General features: G+C 39.1%; 1 protein-coding gene across 3 annotated transcripts in view; it reads right to left on the reverse strand.

Annotated features, from left to right (window-relative positions):
• Nucleotides 1–14908, reverse strand: part of col4a2 (collagen, type IV, alpha 2) — a 57762-nt gene that overhangs the window by 32689 nt on the left and 10165 nt on the right. For all 3 annotated transcript variants that reach the window (XM_081602284.1, XM_081602282.1, XM_081602276.1), the window contains exon 4: nucleotides 2540–2620. In XM_081602284.1, the coding sequence (XP_081458410.1) occupies nucleotides 2540–2620 (81 nt within the window). The remainder of the gene's footprint in view (nucleotides 1–2539; nucleotides 2621–14908) is intronic.

Consider the following 14908-nt stretch of genomic DNA (forward strand, 5'->3'; position numbering starts at 1 on the left):
TACCCTGGCTTGTCACTGTTACCTCTTTACTGTTTGACACCTTTACGTGAGAATTTATACAACAACCTCACAATTTCCACAAGGCATGGTGTACATATAAATGCATAGACATTGTTGTGATTTATTTATCAAACAAATCTCATCAGCCGATAGATGGAAATATGTTTAAAAATCACATTAAGTTTGCTTTATGCCCTGTTGGTCTGCTGCCAACTATTAATGTCCCTCTTCTGCTGTTATCTTTTCACTTTTTATTATTATAGAAAGTACTCCTACATCAGTTCACCCGTTTCCTTTTTCAGCATTCTCCTCTGTTTTCTCTGCAGATGGGCAAAGACGCTGATTCAGGTTCTGTTTGAGGTTTCTTCCTGTTAAAGGGGAGTCTTTCCTCTCCACTGTCGCTGCGTGCATGCAGGTTTAGGACTTACTGTGACGTCAAGGGCACAACGCAAGCGACTGTCTCCTGTTTTCGTCCAGAAGGAGTGCAAGACAACGACTCGACATGATTTATACTCCTGAATCAGCGCAGTATAAACACAGTATCTACAAAATGTCCTTTCTTGTGCATCAATCTCTTCCCTCTTTTCAAAGCTCCTCATTCACAAAACAATGAGAAAGAATTGTTCTGTGAGGTGTATCTGTGCTTTTTAGTGATATAAAAGCACATATACAGTCAAGTTTGGAAACCTTTTTGGATCAAATCAAATTGGATCTGCCAAAAGCAACATGTAAAATAAGAAAAAACTTGTTTTCTCTCATCAAGTTCAAAAGAGTACAAAGCTACACCACAACTCATGTCGATGCATCAATAAAAAAAAAAATCCTGATTTGGGATGGGATTTCTAAATCAGGAAGCCATCTACTCATATATGCATGAGCCAGATACATTGAATCACTCTGAGAATAACAGGAAGAAGCACTTCTGAGAAATGCTATCCATTGTAAAGGTCAATAATTTCAATCTTTTATTCTTTAAAGGAAAACGTCTGCATTGGATATAGAAGCATTTCTTTTTTCAAACTCGTTATACATGAGGTGAATTGGTGCAGAAAGTAGATCATGGTGTTGAAAAGTCTTTAAGGACGGGAAACTCAGTCCAATAATCTGATGAAGCACGTGTCTGAATCAAAACACAGCCTTTAGTCATGCAGAACCTCCATTACTCACTCTAAGCTTGTTATCTGAATATGTTTAGTCTACGTCTGTCTGTCTGATTTAAAACCTACTTTCTTTTTTTGCTCTTACATTTTCCCCCCATAATCAGTCTCCCAAACTCCAGATGGTCTCTGCTGGGATCCTTATTTTATTTCATAGGGTTTAATGATGTGAATTTAAACACTTTTCACAGTGTTGCATTATCAACTTTACTCAAAAACCTTTCAATCTCCCAGGACATCGAAAGCAGCTGGATAGATTCTCGCTGCTCAACACGTTTACAATAGGTTATTGTGATGGTTTCATTGATTAAATATAGTTATTGAAACTGTCATGCGCATTTAAAGGAGATTAAAGTGAAATGTGTTGTCATGAACTCATGATCTTTTACAGTTTGTCACATTAAAACCACAATCAGCAATTTTATTATAATTTTTTAGATTTTATGTTTTGGACCGGTGTAAAAGTAGTGCATAATTGCAAAGTGAGTGGAAAATTAAACTTAAAAAAAAAAAAAAATGTAGAACTTGAAACCTGAAGATTGTGGTGCACAGTTGTATTAAGCCCCCTACACTCTGATAAAATAAAACTTTGAAAAGCTGTCAGTCAGGACTTCCACAAATCTTGTTTTTTATGGAAAAAGTTCAAAAAGAAGGCAATTAAAAAAAATCATACCAAGTCCAATGGATTATCTATAATAATAATCTATTAGAGGCTGAAAAATAGTTGATAATGAGGCAGAGGTCCAAAAGGACATCCATCAGAGCTACAGTGGAATGGTTTGGATGAGTTTATATTGGTTGTGTTAAAATGGCCCAGTCAAAGACCAGACTTGAATCCAACTACGGACTTGAACCTGTGGCCGAGCCTGAGCAATTTTGTGAATGAATGTGCTAAAATTTCAGATGTGAAGAGCCGAAATAGAAACATCACATAAAATGTCAGGTATAAAATTGGTTCCAGACAGTATTGTTTCAGAGGGGCTTAAAAATGCAAACCATTCAGAATTGTATCACCTTCTTTCCATTTTTGTAAACCGTTAAACCTTTTTTTTTCAATTTCCCAAACATACACCAATTTGTGTCGGTCTGTCGAAGGTTTAATTTGTATAGTGACAAAGTGAGAAACACTTCATGGACTATTAATCTGTTTCCAGGGCTTTGTAGAAACCTGGCTTGTATTTGAAGAAGAAAGCATTATTTTCAAATCAACCAAGAGTTGTGTGTGTGTGTGTGTGCGCGTGTGTGTGGTGTGTGTGTGAACCTTATTTGGTTCTCCAGACTGAAAACCAAAAGCTGGTGACGGTTAACTCTCCTCTGAAGTAAGCAAAGGGAAGAAAGAGAAGCAGAGGGACGTTTGCAGAGCTGTACAGAACAGGACTTACCCTGGCACCCTTCTCTGGAAAGCATTTACAACCACCGCTGCAGTCTCTTCCCCCACATGGGCCACTGTGCTTCTTCCCACCCTGTCAGACACAAAGCAGACAACATTAGGGCTTTTTACAGTTCAGAGCAGAAATTTCACATATTCCCATCACCGCCGCATGTTCCTGTTTATCACATCTGCAGCGATTCGTCTCTATGTGCAACGGGACGCAGTGAGGGGGGTGAGCTGTTGGTGTGCACAGCTGTGTTTGCGAGCGCTGCGGTTCACAAATGTCGCTCTGTTGCATCAGAACGGCTGATTGCCACACCGCCGTCTGCACACTCGTTAGTTTGAAGTGGGATGTTTTGGTGTGGCTCAAATGAGTCATGACGATGTCGTAGAAATTTTGGTTTGTTGTAGCGCTAAGAGACACGACTAGCATGGTGACAGACGCGGACAATTCCTCCTCAGATGTCTGCATTCCAACCAAACCGCCCACCATCACAGGCTGATCTGTGTGAGACGTCTCACACACACACACACACACACACACACACACACACACACACGCACGCACACATGCAAACAGAGCCTGGGGTCTGTGTAGACATGACATGATCAAAGAAATCAGTCACAGGATCCTAAAGGTCAAGGGAGTCGAGACCCTAATGCAGCTGAGATCACGAAAACCCAGATGGAAATGAGTCTAGTGCTCCTTTACTTCCATTCTGAATACTGACTCAGAAATCTGATTACACCCAGTTGTGTGTTTGATAATGAGGTAATAATGCACAAGTGATGAACAGCCTGTGCTGCTTTAGGCTTTGTTATGAAAACTTTATTTAACCAGGAACATGCCGAATGAGATTAAAAATCTTTATTTCAAAAGTTTCCAGGACAAAACGAGCAACATAACCAATAATCAATAATCAACAAGCCGAACCAATCAGAGAACACAAACATAATCGGCATATTGATTAAAGTCAAATTAGGCTAAAGATTTTCAATCAGATTTTTTTTAGTTACTAGGGAACTCTTTGAAATTTTCTTTAAAGATATTTAGTTCCAGACATTACGGACAGTTTAAATGCCTTTATGTAGAGCTACATTAAAATGTTTGATTTAACCAGTTTTCACACTAACTTAGTAAATTGGATCTATCAATGTTGTCTCAGTAAGATGTTTAAATCAATCCACCAAATTAAACCTGTATTACTTTGCGAGTGCAGAACTATTTCCATTTGTGACACAGGTGCAAAAAATGCTCTGCATACTTTTAAATTGTTCTCTTACATTTTTCATTCGTGATGCCAAACAGAGAATATTCATGAAAATAACTCCTTCACATCTTTGTTTAAGGAGAAAAGACAAGACCGTTCTGTGTTTTGAACGCGATGTGAGTGTAAAGCGTTTACTGCAGACGTCACAGAAAAGTTCTGTCCCTCCCATGTCCTCCACCTACACACCCATACCGGAGCCTCCTAAGGCAAAAAATGCGCAAATACCTTCTCCTCTTCCTCGTTTATAAAATCTAAATGGTCACTTTATGCCCACAGCGGCAACAAAGTGGAAGATAAAGAATCAGAATAATTCTCCCTCCTCGGTCTGCCACGTACAAAGACCACATTGAAGAGCACAAAAACCTCTTTTTGCTGCACAGAAATCGTCCTTAATGATCCCAGATCCCCCAACAAAAGACCCTCTTCCTCTTCTTATGGAATGCACAAGATGCCATTTAGTTTTTTCCACTCCGATTGCATCTGAAGACTTCTTTTCATGATGCTGTTAGATAAAACTAAGAGTTATATGGTTCAAATTTAGCCTGCGTCACTGATGTCAACAAAAAGGAGTCATTTTATCTTCTCAAAATGGATTTTTGATTGGGCATTTAGTGAAAAAGCTAAAAAACAATCATCTGTTCAGGGAGATTAAAAAAAAGAATAACGGTCACCTCATCACAGTAAGGATGTAAGGCAGTCACGTCATGACCTTTCTCCATACTGAGGTGGAAATCCAAAACACAGACAATAGACTGAGTCACTCCCAGACGGACACACAAAGGACCAGCTCCCATAGAAGCAATTATGCTTCATCAAAAAAAATGCAACATCTATTCGGCTTTGCAGTTTACGAGCTCAGAATAGCTCATGAAAGTCTCACCAGAAGACAATGGGACTGGGCAACAGCATCCTGTTTCCCCATCCAGAGGCACAACAACCTGACTTTTGACAAAGTCATGTCAAAAGTGTTTTAGGTGTGACGCAATGGCACCGACATACCAAAACTTTAACAAATTGCCCCCATAAAAAATGTGAGATTACAACAAGGCGTGCAAACATTTGTGTCTTGATGCTCTGCAGGATTTCTGGAAACTATTAAATCATTGGGGAGCTATTCTGCAGCACTTAGAGTTCTCAAACTCTGGCCTGAGGCTTTTTAAGCTCTTGTGCTTCTTTAAGAGGATCAGTTCTGTGACTTTTAAACATGGACTGATTTTTAACTCTTTTGCAAATAGCTCAATAATTTGTCTTTTTTTTTGCAGTTGATCTTATTTCATCTCTATTTTATTTATTTGCAAAGTTTAACAAACTACTGCTCCAGAGGAACTGGACCAGTAGATTTAGGCCACCAAGCCACGGGTGTTTCAGAACGACGTCATAAATCTGGCACCAACAGTCCTGCATGTCAAACTGTAATAACAAAGGACCAAATCACAGTCTAAACAAAGGAAACCCGACAAATCTACCAGATGAGACTGTATTCTTTTATTAAATATAAATAACATTCTTTTTATCGTCAGACAGATTTTGAGACGATAAGAGAAAATGTGTTCCTGGCGGTCAGAAAGCAACAATGACCATAAGCAACGGTTGTGATCACATTTAGTTTAACTTTTCGTCTACAACCGGGGTCCCAAAACTACGGCCCGTGGGCCAGATCCGGCCCGCCTCCACATGCTCCAATATAGCATATGGGAATTTAGAATAACCAAACACGGATGATGATGTAGAAGCAATAGTGATAGTTTGTGGACTCATTTTAAAAGGTAAAAGACCTAACAAAAAGAAAAGGCGGTGGATGAAAGACGACGGGAGCAGCCGCTCTATTTGCTGCACTATGATTTGGAGGTAAATATATTTTTTCATAGTTAACATTTTAACTGAATAAACATAATAATGACCTTTAGATTTAATAATAAACATTTCCACATATCATCTCCGATATCCACCGGACTCTCAGTTGCTCATATGTCAGCTGTTTGGGATTCCCCTCTGTTCTTACGTCGCCGCGCTTTTTGATTGGCTACCTGTCACATTCAACCGGTTGTGTTCTTGTTCCCAGTCAGGGAAACATCCACAGGCTGCGAGAAAAAACAACCCAATTGGGCATATTCAGTATTTAGTGGGAACACCAACATGCAGAAGCCTTATCTGACTGTTCATCCCCCCGGGCCGCAACAAAATTTCCAAGTCTTGACCGGTCCGCGGTAATAAACAGGTTGGGACCACTGGTTTAGCACATGCTAGTAGCAACACGAAGGATCAGCACTTTTACTGTTACAGTTACTGTTCGGAAACTACCGTAATCAGTTCAGTTAAATCTAATCTTGGCAACTTTTTCATTTTTAACCGTAATAAATGTGATATTCAATTGACCTGTTATAACTCAAATGTTGGGTGTCCGTCCCCCTCTGCTGCTGCATCATTGTGGAAAACCTGGAGCGGCAGAGATATCTGCGGCTTAGATGTTCATGTTTACCGGTTTAAAAAAACAAAAAGTTTGGGTTTGTGGCTTATAGTCCAGTGCGGCTCATAGTTGGGAAGACGGACTATAATCTTTCCTGGATTTTTTTCTGTGAACAACCCATAGAGGGTTATTTGGTTATTATTTATTTTATTAATAGTGTTATTATTTATTTCCTGACTTTTTTTCTGTGAAGAACCCAGAGAGGGTTATTTGATTGTGCTTTCTGGAAAACAAAAATTTTTTACATTTAGACACTCCTACAATCGTCACACTTTTTCTGTTACAAACTGACTCCAGCCCGCCACCAGAGAAGGGAAAAGTTATGTGGCCCTTAGGAAAAAGTTTGGGAACCCCTGGTCTACATCATCTGGTTTACAATGGGATCCTGCTGTATAATCACAGAGTATGCTTCTTCCCATGAAGCATACTCTGCTTCCCATCAGCAGACATGCAGATTTGGACACCAGTGTCACTCTCCACAAACTTGAACTTCAACTTGGACAATCTCGACAAGGAAGAAATAAGGCCCCGGTGCAAATTGGTGCTATTAAGCTCAATAAATATCTGTTGAGATTCAAATGTTTTCCGATGAAACGTTTTATGCTCAAGCGAGAACAAAGACTGAGATTTTCACCACAATGACAAGAATGACGAGCTTTCAAACACAAGAACACCATCAAATGTGAAGCATGGTGGTGCTAGTGTTATGCTGGGGGGATTTGATTATTCCAAAGTGGGACAAAGTTCAATGTTTTACAGGACAATAATGACATAAATACATTAAGTCTGATATCAGAACAGATAACAAGTGCTAACATGCGTCTACAAAACTACAAAACATCAGACTCATTAAAAGGAAAGTGAGTGTTAGTACAGAAAGTCACATATTCAGAGGAAATCAACCATTTCCTCTGAAGAAACACAACAGAATTTGGTAGATATAGCTGATTACAGTCTTACGACAACTACACAGAATATACTGTCTTAAATAATGATTTGAAAAAATTAAGCAACTAGGATTTATGGTTTAAAAGTAGGCTATGATTAAATTAAATTACTGCTGCCTTGTACTTGTGTTTAAGTGTAAATTAATCTGCCCGCCATTTCACACATAGTTCCCAAGCTTTGGCTCCTTAAGTTGTAACAACTTGCTTTGTGAAGATGGCCTACATTTTTTGTGCTTTTTGGAAGTGCTCATGGTGTTTGGATTCATTTTTGTTTTTATTGCTCTTTATGGCTGCACTGCTGCACAGCTACAAGAATAAAACCAGCTGAGTCAATGTCAATATTTCCAATTCTCCAAAATATACTCTCTTTGGGTTGTAGTGCATAAACAGGACCATAAAAGACAACCCCCCCCCCCAAAAAACACAGCTAATATTGCACTTGTGAGAAGAAAGACGAAAATGACTAATCTTCACTTTAACATATCATTCTTCAATCAATCAATCTATCAAATTTTATTTGTATTGCACATTTCAGCAGCAAGACATTTCAAAGTGCTTTACATAATTAAAATAAAAACAGAAATAAACAGTGAGAAAGAGATAAAAAAAAAAACATTAAAACCCGCACCCCTTTAGGACTTCAGTTAAACGCTGTTTAACTGGGATTCTAACCCTCAGGGACTTTAGTCAAAAACACCGTTTGACAAGGACTCCAACCTCTAGGTTTTTAGTTGAAACTCCATCAACTGGGACTCTAAACCCCGTAGAACTTTAGTTAAACGTTGTTTAACTGGGACGTTTTCCGGGGGTCTTTACATCATTAAAATGTCGAAAAGAAAGAAAAAAAAATTAAAAACATTAAAGACATAAAAACATGGAAGACATCAAAACCCGCACTCTAACCCTAATTTAGCCATAAGCAACTCTAAACAGGTGGGTTTTAAGTTGAGATTTAAAAGCACCCAGTGTTTCAGCTGTTTTACAGTTTTCTGGAAGTTTGTTCCAAATCTGTGGTGCATAGAAACTGAATGCTGCTTCTCCTCGTCTGGTTATGGTTCTGGGGATGCAGAGCAGAGCAGAACCAGAAGATCTGAGGGGTCTAGACGGTTGGTACAACAATAACAGATCTTTATGTATTGTGGTGCCAAACCGTTCAGTGATTTATAAACTAACATCAGTATTTTAAAGTCTATTCTCTGAGCTACAGGGAGCCAGTGTAGGGACTTTAAAACTGGTGTTATGTGCTCTATCTTCCTGGTTTTAGTGAGAACCCGAGCAGCAGCGTTCTGGATCAGCTGCAGCTGTTTGATTGATTTATTAGTCAGACCTGTGAAGACACTGTTGCAGTAATCAATGCGGCTAAAGATAAACGCATGGATGAGCTTCTCTAGATCGCGCTGAGACATAAGTCCTCTAATCCTGGAGATGTTCTTCAGGTGATAAAAGGCCGACTTTGTGACTGTCTTAATGTGGCTCTGAAGGTTCAGGTCAGAGTCCATCACTACTCCCAGGTTTCGGGCTGATCGCTGGTTTTTAGTTGTACCTTTATCTTTTTTCTTGGTGCTGAACAACACAAACAGTCATAATGACAGCTGGTTTGTGTGGATTGTCTGTGGTGAGTTTCAGTCACTGTGGGTACATGAATCACTGCGTACTGTGTAGATTAGGTTGACCACAGACAAAAACACTTCCCACCACTTCCTTTAAGAGTCAAAATGCAGCCAAAAACGACAACGAAACTCAGGTGGACGGACAGGATGATGACAAATACAAGCAACACACAAACAGAACAATTACAGACAAAACAAACTCGAAAGATGTAAAAAGCAGGGTCATTACTGTCTATGACCTAAATTTAGAGAATTTCCTATGACTCCCATGACTTCAAATTTGTCTCAAAGATCCCCAAAACAACAATATTTATTGTAGATCAGTGAAGCCAGAATGCAATACAAGCATCCCTGACATGATTAGATAACAAATTTGTAATCTCTGCATAGCTGAAACAATTTGCAAAAATAAACAGCGTTTGATTAGTGTGGTGCATAAAACCATGGGAGTCAAGAGATGTCATAAACCAGACAAAGATAGACAGATGTGAATCCATCAAGCTGACACAAAGTTGCACATTTCTCAGCTACCCTTGAAAATTGTCAAAACATCCTACAGAAGATATAGCCGTCGAACTCGAAAACACATCCTAGAGACATGAACGCACTCGAAGCGGTTCCTGACTGTGAGGATCCCGATGAAGACAGATTAACTTTTCACAAAGTACAATCTCCACCAGCAGATCTAGTGACTGAAATGTTCGGGATTCCTGTTTGTTACACAGATAACGCCACATTTCACAGTCTAAACTGTCACAGATCAGCCTTGTTAGCATATGCGAGTCTGAAATGATGAGAACGATGAGCTGGTTCCTCAGTTTTCACAAATGGAAAACGAGAGAGGGAAGCATAATCACTGTTTGAGTGCAGGTTATCAGATGGACGGAGATCACAGACTGCTCTCTGTGAGGATGACTTTCTGAACTTCCACAACACACACGATGATGAATGAGACACGAGAAAAGTGTAAAATATATCTGCACTGATGAGTCAAGGCCACAAAAGACACTAAATCACATGAAAAGGTCCATAAGTTGTTTCTCCCTTTATTTGTCTGCCATTAACCGCACTTCCGACTTTTAACCTTTAAACTTTAAACTTCAACTTTGACTCTGAGGAATGTGTGATTATAAAACTGAAAAAAAATGACATGAGCAATTTATTTACAAGAGGAGCTGAAATGAGGGGAAGACAGCACCAGTTCACATTAAGACGAATTTGACACCAATATCAAAGGCAGACATTTTGACATCGATAGGTGAAGGCAATAAATCAAGAGATTTGCTTTTTGTGTCTATAATACAACAGATGAGATCCCAATCCAAGTATGTGTTTTTAAATCCATCCAGCAATCACTTCTGAACAAGACACAAACTACTAACAACTATCTCAAAGTACTCAAGCAGCCTGTGAAGGTCATAGTTTAAAGAAATATTTCATATTTATACAAGACAATGGCTCTTGTGCATTTAATCGGTCTGTCTTTTTGTCCAAAACCTTAGCTGAAACAAAATATTTCTGTCTCATTTGCTCTGTTGTGAGGATGAAAATTCACTCACCTCGCCTTGGAACTGAAACCACGTGACCTATTTTAATAATTTGGTTAATAAACAACTAACCACAAAGGGGCATTCATACAGCTTTTTTCCCTAATTCCCCGAAAATTAATCAAACATGATGATGTCATGGCAGTTGTACAATCAGATGAACACAGAATTTCATCCCACTAGAAACAGTGTGAGAACAGCTTAAATCTTGTTATGCAGACAGACACTCTGCGTGTGCTGAGGAAGACTCACCCACCTCAGCATGCTGAATGCTTACTGAGGCTTAGAGAAATGTAAAAATGCTCAAACTCAAGGCAGTTTCACCTACTTTCTGACTAAATCAGCTAATGATCACTCGGCCAACTGGACACATTCATCCCCAGATGGTAAGTAGATTTTTAAATGTGAGGGAGGAAAATACGGCGGTGATGTCAGAGAAAAAGTAATATACTGCTCAAAAAAATAAAGGGAACACTTCAGTGTTCACTTAAATGTTAAAGTGTTCTCTTTATTTTTTTGAGCAGTGTATATACCTTGTCTTGATGCAGTTAAGCACAGCAAACATTGAACTCTGTATTGCAAACACCCACTATAAAAAAACAAAAAGTACGAACAAATATATAAATACTTCAAACACACAAGACATCAAGTCCCAAAAACTGTTCCTCATTGTCCCACTTTCAGACCAATGTAACCTGCATTTTCTGATACTTCAACATACATGACAAGACATCGGCTTAAAAAGACAGAACTGCATGGAGTGCCTTTTTAGTTTGTGAGGAGAATGCATGTGATGCTGAGACTAAGCATTTGTTACTTCCACCTCAATGTGTCTGTAGAGGTTCTTACGCTTTTGTACAGAAAAGTATCAACCCGTTTGTCAGAGCTTTGACGTGCCAGGGTCGCAGCTGCCCTCCGTCACACTAATGAGACAGACGTCAAAGAGAACAAGCAGGACAGCTCAGGATTGGAAACACCTGGGCTACATAAAGCTCTGAGAGGTGTCACAGTGTTTGTAACACATCTGTGATGGAGGCATGGTGTTACATTTGACCAGACGGGCTTCTGCACTATATCATCCGCTGGCTGATACTCCCTTTACCAGCTGAAAACCATCTCTGTAAAATTATTTTATCTCCGTCCATCCATCCTTTATCTGAACATGTTTGTTCTTGCAGGGTAGAAATGGGAGAGAGTGTTTATCTCAAGAATTATGTTACATAAATAGTGGAAATTATTAGATGGAACATTTTTTACTCATGCAACATCTCTTACCCACAGATCTATTTTTAACACTTTGAGCATTTTGTATCTTCTTGCCATTTCTTCACCTGTAAAAAGCGCTTAATTCATGATGTCCAAATAAGCAATCGTACTCAAAGTTCTTGAGGCGGTTCATAGATTCCTTGTGTTCAGAGTAAATTCAGAACCACATGAGAAGCATTCTGAGAAAATAATGCTGGTTGCTGTTGTTTTCTGGGCAAGTTCTTCGTATGTGGGTGGGGGTAATTGTTTCCATCACAGTACAAGTCTTGTGCAGATGCTTGGTCTCAACTATATAAAATAACGACTGAAATTATGTGGGGGTTTTTCCAGTGAATATATTCTTCACAGGGAGGTTGGAAGATGCTTTCAGCTTTGTTTTATTATGAATCATTGTTCTAAAAAAAAACAAAAGGGGAAATAGAACAAAAAAACAACTAAATTTGAAAACTGGTTGAAAAATGGGGCAGCAAGTCAGAAGGGTGAGTTTATTCTTTCTGCTCGTGTTTTCCTTCTGGTAATTGATCTACAGTGGGCTTTAGCAAATAATCAGATTTTAACTTTAGCGCGCGCACACACGCACACACGCATACACACAAACCGAAACATCAAGCATCAGCATGTTTGTGTTGGCCTACTTAAACTTGAGCAAATCTTGATAAACACATGGGAGCTGTCTCTTCTTAAGGTGGAAATCTTGTGGAACCCATAATAAGCTTTCACGTTTTTTTAGTAGCCTCCTTCCGGTGGCTACTAAAGCCTCTCTCTCTTCTGTTCTTGGAAAGTTTAAGAGCTGCTTTCTCTTTGTGTCCCAATCTACCTACAGAAGACAAGAGCAGTTACCCTTGCTGAGACTTGGACCAAGAAGGACATAGGAGGAAGAAGGTAATCGAAAAGCTGTTCGATAAATAAAGTATATATACTCACACTTGTTCACATTTTGTCAAGTTACAAGCACAAGCTTGAAATGAAAAGTTTGTGGAAAGTGTTTCAAATATGAAATAGTTACTGCAAGGTTTTCATATGTCTTGGCCATGTCTTTTTTGCATACTACCTCAAGCTTATTGAGATTGGAAGGGAAAATATCTATAGTTGTTAATTTCCATCAATAGCCACTGATTCTCAATTAAGGTCTGGTTGGTGAATATTCCACCCTAATGTCACCACGCTTTGGTGTATTGTTGCTCTGGCTCTATGTTTAGAGTCATTGTCTTTTCCCCAGTTTCAACTGGATTTATTCCAGGATTGTCCTACATTCAGCTTAAGGCATTTTCCCATAATCCCTGATCAGGTTGGCTGTTCCCACTGAACAAAAGCATATTCACAGCCTGGTGTTGCAACAACATCATTTCGCTGTGGAGATGGTGGGTTCAGGATGCTGCGCCTGTGTTCAAGAAGTTGAAATACTTTCACGAAATTCTAGGCAATATTGTTTGCGACCCTAGAACGAGGTAAACCACAGAAACATAGTATATGTTCTGAAATCTAAGCAGAGCAGTAAGGGAAAGGGAAGAGCAGGGTCAGTGGGTCAGGTCACTCTGCAGGGTACAGGACTCTAAAGTAGAACAGGAACCGGAGCAAAAGACAGGGCAAAGCAGAAACTCCCAAAGTGCTCCAGTGGCTGAGCTCCAGCATAAACACGGCTCTGGTTTCTGCCCCGGGCCGACAAGGCTCGACCTTCCTCCTCCATAACTGGCCTCAGGTCGAACAGAGACTTCACTCAAGATCCCTGCGGGCCACTCTTTTAATCAGGACTTCCTGCTACAAACTGAACTAATTCAACCTGGGATTAGTCACGTTTGTGCTCTGGACTCGACCAGTTTGAGACATTTTCATTTTGATAGTCCCTCTGCTCACAATGCTAATAAGATGATCCACGACAGATGGGATTTATTTGTGTTATGTGAAAACATGAGAGGTCTGAGAGCATGTGCTCGTTGTTCTAAAACAATAAAAGTCTAAAAGATGATCTGGCAGAACTAGGATAGACTTAGAGATTGTGATTGGCAAGAAAGAGCATTTTAGAAATTACTAAACATCACAACATTTTTTTTATCAAAGAGAATCTGTGCGTTGTGTAGCGTCGTAAAACAAAAAAATATATATAATTACTCCATACAAAAGGGCTAGTTCACATTAGTCTAATAATTGCACTTGAACACATAGTTTAAAATGTACAATATCTTAACTAGACAAGCCTTTACACCAAGACAGAAGAAAATTTCTTTAATATGTATAAAACCTTGATTTGAAGCAAAAACAGCATTTTTAATGCATTTTCAGGACTTGGATATTTTCTAATTGAGTTAAGCATTGAAACTGAAACATGTGGTCTGGTTAAAGATAATCTGCATGACTCTACACTGATTACAGATTAAAAAAATGGTGATTATGGGTACTTTTAATCTGTAAAAACAAAATATAGCTTTCTCAAAAATCTTTAAATATCTTTTGTTGTTCTTGTATATCATGTATCAAGTTGCCTGCAGTTGTGTATCCACTGGGGGTTTCCTATTATTTTCTTAATTTTTGTTGTCACGTTCACAATAAAAACATCTGTAGAATCGATCCCAGTTCATGAGGATGTAATTTCTAAATCATCCTGGTTGAGAATAGTCGAAGGTTGCACCAAGAAAGTTGCAGAAAAAAAAGATTTAAAATACTATATATTTAATGGTGTTTGTCTGCCCCTTTCTAATGGTACCCTGGGCAACTGCCCATATGAGCTAAACTGAAAGCCGTCTCTGTGTGTAAGATTCAGCTATTTGTATGAAGGAGAAGAGTTTATTTTCTTGGCAACGTGAATGTCTGGCCCCAAGTATCATGACAGATCATTAAATAGCTTCAGAGATATAACTGTCTGGGCTGAAGTGGTAACAGAGACAAGAGAGAGAGAGAGAAATCGGACATGGTAATGTTATCACAAAGTGTGCATTATATTTTGTTAACATTCCTCCCATGACAAGAAATAATTCATTCCCATCAATTAGACCACAGCTGGGATGGAAAGTAATGGTTTTTGTCATTCTTCCAGGGGACAGAACATTGTGAAAAGCACAAAGGGAGCAGTGAGTGCCCTGTCCTGACGAGACATTATTGCTTTGTCCTGATTAAAGTTCTCATGTCTCATAAGCCGAAGTATAAGCCCCCGTTTTAGTTTTAGTGCAGAATCACCATGAGTCAGTCTCAAACAAATTACAGGAATGAAATCAATGTGTGAGCACCTGTTGAAGCCGGGTGAGAAAATCCAGGCGTTTTGTGAGAACAGAGTATG

This window comes from Poecilia reticulata, chromosome 2 (assembly GCF_904066995.2).
Source record: "Poecilia reticulata chromosome 2, P_reticulata-male-v2, whole genome shotgun sequence".
In the NCBI taxonomy this organism is placed as follows: Eukaryota; Metazoa; Chordata; class Actinopteri; order Cyprinodontiformes; family Poeciliidae; genus Poecilia; species Poecilia reticulata.